At 33.1% G+C, this 9,018-nt stretch overlaps 1 protein-coding gene across 1 annotated transcript in view; it reads right to left on the bottom strand.

The window, feature by feature from the left end:
• Positions 1–563: 563 nt before the first annotated feature.
• The window catches only part of LOC125042231 (putative uncharacterized protein DDB_G0277255), a 28,068-nt gene continuing 19,613 nt past the window's right edge, over positions 564–9,018 (bottom strand). The window contains exons 5-11 of the mRNA XM_047637742.1: positions 7,791–7,959; positions 7,088–7,231; positions 6,759–6,887; positions 5,723–5,903; positions 5,354–5,469; positions 5,059–5,182; positions 564–4,845 (exon numbers count right to left, since the gene is read on the bottom strand). Of these exons, the coding sequence (XP_047493698.1) occupies positions 4,815–4,845; positions 5,059–5,182; positions 5,354–5,469; positions 5,723–5,903; positions 6,759–6,887; positions 7,088–7,231; positions 7,791–7,959 (894 nt within the window). The 3' untranslated portion in view covers positions 564–4,814. The remainder of the gene's footprint in view (positions 4,846–5,058; positions 5,183–5,353; positions 5,470–5,722; positions 5,904–6,758; positions 6,888–7,087; positions 7,232–7,790; positions 7,960–9,018) is intronic.

Here is a 9,018-nt window from a genome sequence, read left to right as displayed (position 1 = left end):
ACCACCAACATTACTGTGTTGACAGTGACAGTGGAAACAAGTGGTACGAACAGAGACAAGAGGAACTGATAGTCACAGTGTTCAAAATAATTTAGGGAGCTGTGAACTTCTGCAATAGTAATATCAAGAAACCAGCAAGAGATGTTTCATATATCCGTAAAAGTAATTAGGAGTATGGGTAAGGCATAAGTGGTTGGAGTACGTGATAGCAGTAATGATGATGATGATGATGATGATGACGATGATTATGGAGAGAGAAAAATATACACTGATGATGATTAGTAATAATTGTGGTATGCAAATGATAATGGTAATTAATAAAATCAAACAATGATAATAAAAATAAGGAAATTAATAACAATTATAATTAAAATAATAATAAAAAATAATACTATTAATAATAATAAAAAATAATACTATTAATAATAATAACAATAATAATGATATATTAATAATAATAATAATAATAACAATAATAATAACAATAACATTAATAAATAATAAATAACCATAATCATAAAATTATCAATCCCTCAGCTGCAAGTGACATTAATAATATGTATAAAGGGACCACATTGGGTGAAATCTATTGCAAGGAGATTACAAACCAAAGTACAATGGGGTTAAGCATTATTAAGTAATAACAATAACAGTATAACATCTATAATAATAATCATAATAATTCATACGAAAACAATGAAAAAACAAAAATTGTAAGTATCATAACACTTGAATTTAAAGAGTAATAATCAAAAATTAATAATAATAATAATATTTTTGAAGAAAGGCAATGAAATACAAAAACTGAAATCATACACCTTTTAAGTCTTTATGGAAATGACTGGTCCTTGCAATTTCATTAGCACTTTTCAGGAAAGAGAGAGAAAAAACAAAGGAAAACAAATATTACAGCAACCAAACGCAGTGGCTGCAAAAGCTCAAACGTTAACCCTGAAGAGGTTTTCTTGATCAGTAATACTAATTATAGTAACTCTTTTTTTCAACTACACATCTCTAAATGTTAAATCTTAGGCACTTGAAGTAACTGTAAAGTATTCATATAAAAAATACATTCCAAAGACATACGTTAAACTGAAAGACACCCTGATCAAGGACTATGGCTAAAAGATGCTGCTGATACGCATGTCACTGAAAATCTATTCTCAAGACTTGTGCATCAAACAAAGCCTGGACATTCAATCACTTGCATCCACGAGTCAATAGATTTTGGATTGTGTTATCAATCATAAAAAGGTTCATGTGCTGAGCAATGCATCATTTTCTTTATTTGAAGTTTACTTAAAAATAATATCAGTCAGACTACACAACCAAGATGACTACTGACAACTAAATCAAATCAAATAATGGGCACAGAAGCAACTCTGAATATTTCCCTAAAAAAAAAAAAAAAAAATAAATAAATAAATAATAATAACGACATTTTTTTTTTTTTTTTTTTTTTTGAAAACTGATTAAACTTCATTAGTAGTCACTTTTTTTTTTTTTTTTTTGCCTAAAATACTAGCAATACTTTCAATAAATCTTTATATCAATTTCACTCAGGCTTAATCTCTTTTGTCAAAATGAATCCTTTATCTGTATCCTTCTCTTTTCTCCTTACCAAATACCTTCAATTCCCCAAGCCAGCCTTGGCTGTAAAGATAAATTACTCTTTAGTAAGGACAATTTTTCTGTGTCATACTGTCGAGCACTTCACACAACTCTTTTACCTTAAAATTCTTGTGTATTTAATATAACATGTGACATAATATCCCAATATAAATTGGTCTTTTTCATCTCCCCTGACAATGATAACACAACTAAAACATCACCATCATCACTTCAGAACAAAGTGTAGAGCCCACAATATAGGTATCTTGTCCATACTTCTACTCAAAACTCTGAGAACCTCCCCTTATGATCCAGTTCTGGCCACTTATCTTGAGGTATATATGTGAGGCATGACAGTGTTTACACCTGAAGTAGCAACAATGGAATGCAAACATGGTGCACACCTACTCCTTACTGTCTTTAACCTGATACAAAAAGAGAAAAGCGAAAGAAGAAAAAAAAAGGACAAGCGGAGCATACAATTTGCTAAGTCAAAAGACAAATAATGCCACCTTACTTGCCAAGACACATTGTCATAAACAAATATTCTCAATGGAAAATAAACAAAAATATAAATCTAGAGAACCTAGAAAGTGTAAAATATAAATTTGTCAATAACAGCCTGAAGTGACCGCCCAACCTCATCCAACCTATACTATTTACAGAGGCATTATCAAGTAAATACAATCTTCATATAAACACTAAGATTCCATCTCATACATTATGAACAATAAAAAATAATGAACAGGAATGACACATCAGGCTGCCATTAAATGCCATTAAAAGGAACAGGCACATCACATATCAGGATTGTCAACAACACAGAGCAGCATATCACACAAATATTGCCTATAATATGAAATAAATAAGTACAGTCCAGTACCACAGCCATGTTAGTTATACTACTGGATTAATATCTTCTTTTTTTTAATACCCGCAAAGGAATTTTGCACTTTATCTCATTTTTTTTCTTTTAAATACAGCATCAAAAGCAGTATTTTGTTTTAAGATTATGACTAATATAATGAACCTCATATTTACCTTCAGTAATCCCTTCTGTAATCATCTATGCAATTCATATGACAATCACACAGGCAAGATAACTGAAAATGGTATATTTTAAAGTTATATATATATATTCATTTATCTCCATATGCTCTAATATTATCTAAATATGTGTATTCACTTACTCTAATATTCTTTATCCCTTATTAACAAAGATGTTAAATATATGCACATCATAAAAAGAAAAGACAAAAATCTTCCCCCTTCCACCAGCAACTAAATACGATCCCACTCCAAGCAGGGTCCTGGTGCCACTCTGTCAGAGGGAAGAACAATAGTGCAGAGGCTATGAAGGCAGGTGAACGGGAGCCCATTTCGACTAGTCCTGGTCTTCCTTCCTGTTGCTCCCATACAGATACATCTAAATTTGATACTTTTAATTTTAGAAATAGAGTGACAGAAAAGAGAAGAGTAGACCCCAAAACAAAAAGGGGGAGAGGGAAGGGAAGGAAGGAAGAAAAAAAAAAAAAAAAAAAAAAAAAAAAAAAAAAAAAAAAAAAAAGGAGAGGGAGGTAAGGAATCTACAAATTATATGTACTCTTCTACGAAAAAAAAAAAATATATATATAAATGTAAAAGTACACACATGAATATTTGCAACATAATCTTTCAGTAATAAATTTAGGCTCAAAATTTCGGTCAAACACCTAAAAACAAATTAAGTATCGAAAAAGACAAAGAAAGAGACAGCTTTGTCAGTGTCTGTCTGTTTATAATACCTCAAAGCACAAACTTCTTTTGCCTATATTTTTGTGCTAGTATTTATGGATCATTCCTAACTCACTAAGTCTAATGGCTGAATCTGCAGTCAATATATTTATGTCTATTTATTTGTGATGATGTCACTTTTCATTTTGAAAAAATAAGTGATTTGGGTTCATGGATTATAAAGCAAGAAATTCTTCCTTTATATAAAAGTATGAAGCAGGGCTGTCAAAACTAACATCTAGTAACCAAAAAGAAGAAGCACACAAAGGGCATGACATTTACCAATATCAGAGAGTCTGACATTTACCAATATCAGAGAGTCCAACAAAGTGGAGGCCTACATCATAAGCTTAAATTAATGTTAATGCTGCCAGTTTCTAGTGACAAACACTGACTCATTCAGAAAAAAAGGTTAAATATTAATAAACATATAAAAATTATTGATAAACTCTGTGGAAATAACCAAACTTTTCCCCATAAATTCAAATGCTAATATATGGTCTTTTTTTCCCTTATTTTTTATTTTTTTTAATGCAACCTACCATAATTTACCTACACCCTTAAACATCTGCAACTGGGCAATTCAAAGAAAGGTTATGGTAAGCAAACATAAATGGTAATAACAAAATGGGCAATAAATGCATCAAATCTAACTGTCAGTGATCCAGAATAACATAATCAACAGAGGCTGATTAAAACAGTTACTGTGGCTTTGATCTTAATTCCATTATAAAAAAAATCCAAAATCTTGAAAAAACACAAAATCTTGAAAAAACAAACTAATAAAATACTTGTCAGGGGGGAGGGGGATTCACTATTCAACTTACAAGTAATTGAGCCTCATCTGTAACACATGCATCTCTCCTGTTTTACTGGCATTATAAGTGCAGCAGAAATACAGAATAATATATGTATAATTTTCTACTCTTCATCATAATATTCTAAAAGTTTTTCTTGTTTGGTAATAACTGAGTTGCTCATGTTTTATTAAATTAGGTTACACACTGGACAGCTCTGTTTTTTGCCATTTCTTGTAGAGAATACTATCAGACAGGGTTATTATATCACTGCTTCAAAATCACAACTCAAATATTCATATATACAACTCATCCCTTTTTCACAACTCAGTTTATATTACCTCAAAACCTTTACTTTAGATGGTGGATTATGCTCCAATGAATTTAATATTTTTATAATACATAGGATAAGCAGAATATATCTAATAATACTATTACATAATTTTCACAAAAAAGTATTCTTATTATTCCTTTACAACCTCTAAGCAGCATCTTGGAAGTATGTATATAGGTAAAAAAAAAAAAAAAATCCTTTGTTATCATTATAGATGCTGCTTACATTACCCACAACTAATATCACTTGAAGAACCTCTCATGAAAACCATTACATGTATAGTCTTACAGTCTTATCTCTCAACTTGGGGTGACTGGCTTCACAAATGGTCTGTGAATGAGAAAGACAGTCATTAATATATATAGAAAGTAAAATAATTATATTTCATTCCTCACACTTTAATAAAGTTTTCAGAATTTGAAAGTCTCCAAGATTTTGGTTAATGAATGTTACACTGCAATGAATACACAAATGAGACTAAGTATGCTTATTACTCTGGACCCATCTACAGAAAAAAATAAGCATTCAAAGCTGATTGCTTACATGATGGTTGACAGATCCTTTGATTCAGCCAAGAGTTTGAAAGAATCACCAAACACCTTTTTCACTCTTTCAAATACTTCCTCATCATAAACAGATCTTGCTGTGTTGGTCAGATCAAAAGGTTCTGTTGGATATTGAGGGAAATTAGTAATAGAAAAAAAAAGAAAAAAAAGTGTATATATATATATATATATATATATAAAAGTATCCATACTTATATAAATGCAAATCCAACCAAACAACTCATATAAACAAACTACACATGGCAAGGTAAAAAGCACTCTAAATAAACAACCTTCAATGCACAGATATTTCCACATGCGGGAATCGTTCTTGCGAGTCCTGACAGAACGGCACTGACTCGTTGGCATGGTTCCTCCAGTCCTTACTGAGATTGTGTCCTCTATAAATCTGTAAACATAAATCCAAACAAAATTATGAGTTCAATTAAACACTTGCAACCATGTATCAAAGATAAGAAAGATCTTTAAAAAATGTAGGCATAATGCATGTGGAGGCAATGAGATGGGAAGATAAATAATTATCTATATTCATAATGAAGAATATTTCTAACCAAGTCCATCATCGCAATATTATATGTATCATAATCATTATTTAACATCATTATTATTTACCAAAAGGGACTAATCGTCAGCAAACTTACGTGAAAGTATTCGCAAAATAATCCAGGAACCCATGGAAAAGTTCTCCTAAGCTGTCATGGTTGTTTGATGTGAAAATGGGCATCTTTTCAGTGACTGGGCTGCTGAGGATGTGAGCGTTAGGCCGGAATTTCTCACCAAAAGCCCTTTGAAGGCATGGCAATAAAGGTGGCTCTGTTCCATCTGTCAGGGAATATGTAAATTTCCAAACAATTAGTATCAAGTCCTACATGCAAGACTGACTCAGTAGTTCATATTGCTATGAACTACTGAGATACATAATTTTTTATATGAACCTTGTATATCTATAAAATTCAGTAAGTAAAAAGGTTTAAGTAACAGTAAAGATAATGAACAGATTTACTTTTTTTTCTTTTTTTCTCTATTATCATTATTTTTTCTTAGATAAAAGTCATCATATATATTAATCTATCTATCTCTCTAGCTCTCTATCTCTACAAAATTTGACTAAAACAAAAAAGTTCAACTTGTTAGGCATAGCCTCTTAATCCCTTAATGACAGGTGAAGAAAAAAGAAAGAAAAAAGAAAAAAGAAAAAAAAAAAAAAAAAGAAAAAAAAAAGAAAAAAAAAAAAAAAAAAAAAAAGAAAAAAAGAAAAAAAGAAAAAAAAAAAAAAAAAAAAAAAAAAAATCTGGGGATCAATGGCAATGCGCCGACTTTGAGCAAAGAAGTTCGGTGCATCAAGCCAAATGACCAGCTCATAGCACTTTGGCGCATTGCCGTGGCGTACAGCCACACGCAACAGATCGAGCAGTTTGTTATGGTGCCTCAGGGTGTGACCCGTCAGAAAGGGGTTAAAATGGGCATAGTAAATGGAACCTACATCTTAACATATTTTCAGACTATTATAATAAATTACCAATTCCATTCAAGATCACAGAGTTTTTACATTCAAGACACGGTAGTCAAATAACACTCACTCACTCTCCAAGATTTGTAAATATGATAATTATGTCTGACTTCACAAAGTCACTCATCTGATAACAACTACCCAGTGATAAAGGCGACAATACTTACGTTGCAGGTAATGTATGACCATGAGGACTAAAGAATATGAGGAAATGGTCATGTCCTTGGCATTGTTTATATCATGGTAGTGTGCCCAGAGCTTCACTACCAGCACCAGGGGACGAACTCGCCAATCCACTGTAAAATTATACATTTGAGTTTTGAAGGCATTGGAAACAGAAAAAAGAATATCTCGAGTTTATTTGTAAATGGACATTATGAAAAAATAACAAAAAGGATTTCATCATTAACAGGAAACCATGTACATAAAGCAATAGAAATAATTTCTATCCATGAAATACTTTTTATAAAATCCAAGTTATGCAACGATCACTTACACTGAGAATAGGAGTTCAGAAGGTGAGTGTTGCGGATCCCAACAGCATTGTTACAGTTGAGATCTACATCAATTTCCGAGTCAGAGTCTCTGAACTTGAGGATGGGAACTTTAGCTCGGATCAGTTCCATCTTCTGAATGAAACCTGAGAGAATGTGTGGATGAAAATTCACTTGTCTGAATAATGTAGGGAATTGAACTTTAGCTCAAGGATTAACACACCTGTGCATGATGTACATGTGTGTGCATGATGTACATGTGTGTGCACGCGCGCACGCACGCACGCACGCACGCACGCACGCACACTCGCACACTCGCACACTCGCACACTCGCACACTCACACACTCGCACACTCACACACTCGCACACTCACACACTCACACTCTCACACTCTCACACTCTCACACTCTCACACTCTCACACTCTCACACTCTCACACTCTCACACTCTCACACTCTCACACTCTCACACTCACTCTCTTGCTCTCTCTTTTGCTTACACAATGATAAAGGTATCAAAGGGAAGAAACAGAGAGGACAACACAGAATGAAAAAAACAAAGAAAAAGAAATAAGATTAACGAAATATTCAATTCCACAGGCCTTAGCCATTTTGTCATTCTAAACTACAAAAGCACATCTTGGAAGAAAATTTTACAAGCTCACAGCACAAGAGACCAAAAAGTGAACATCCCAGTCACGTACCACAATTGTTCAGTTCTCTCTGTAGGAGGCGGAGAACAGCTGTGGCCTCCCTGCGCTGGTCGAGGTCCCCGGGCGTCACCATGAGGCACATGTCTACATCACTACTGTCAGCACCAAAGCCACTCAGAGAGGATCCCACCACAAACAAGCGACACATGGGTAGGACGTTCTGTAAAGGTGTGTAGTGCAAACTACATGAAATTGTATGTACAATACATATGACTATATCTAAAGGTGCAGTAACTCAAAACCACACTTTCTACTTAACCCATTGCTGCTCCAATACTAATTACACAGGTGTATTTAACCTCAAAGAACAAAGATATATATAGACACATATTTGAAAAAAATTGCAAATCAACACTCTTGCACTCATTCAATTCACTCACTCTCTCTCTCTCTTTTTCACTCACTCTCTCTCTCTCTTTTTCACTCACTCACTCACTAACTCTCATTTCTCCACTCTCATGGGTGATTACTCTCTCTTATTTACATTAAGCTGAAGAAGTAGTAATGGTCATTCATTTTAACTCAAATGAATTATGAATAATTAACCCTTGGATCCAGGTGCTTCACTGTTTGCACATAGCCCAAAATAGGGTGTGTCTTCTAGGCCGGGAACACACAAATACTCAAGTACAGTGTCACGACTCTTTGCCTCCCCTTTGCAATGTTATTACATCTTTCTGAATAAGCATTTAATTTTTTTTTTTTTTTTTTTTTGCCATTATTCAATATCCATATTTGTTTGATATACTGTATTCACATAGTAATAGACTGGAATAATACGAGAGCCCTTTCCTAAATGCCTATCAAGTTTAATCACCCTCTGAGAGCTTTGGGAAGGCCTACATGAATACAGGGTTATTTAGAGCAAAAAAAATATAAGGAACAATATTAAAAGAGAAACTGGTTTGTACTAAGAAAGGAAAAATACATGGACATTTAGGTTAATCCTTATGATGTAAGGAAAAGGAATGACTTTGTTTTGAAAGAAGTTATGAGGTTATGAAAGAATTTGATCACTTTAACTAGCCAATAACACAGTCACTTAGTGATGAAGTCTGCTTGTAAGAAAGTAGTCTGTCTTCAAGTGTACAGAATTCACATTGTTCAGTGTGGATGGATTTATGGACTAAAGTTTATGAGCCTATGGGTAAGTTCAAACACCAGGTCTATCTATGTATGTACATGCCATACCTACTTTGAGTTTACTTTATTAATTGTT

The sequence above is a fragment of the Penaeus chinensis genome, chromosome 31 (assembly GCF_019202785.1).
Source record: "Penaeus chinensis breed Huanghai No. 1 chromosome 31, ASM1920278v2, whole genome shotgun sequence".
Lineage (NCBI taxonomy): Eukaryota > Metazoa > Arthropoda > Malacostraca > Decapoda > Penaeidae > Penaeus > Penaeus chinensis.
The sequence above is the reverse complement of the archived record's forward strand: the minus strand, read 5'-3'. Positions and strand labels throughout refer to the sequence as shown.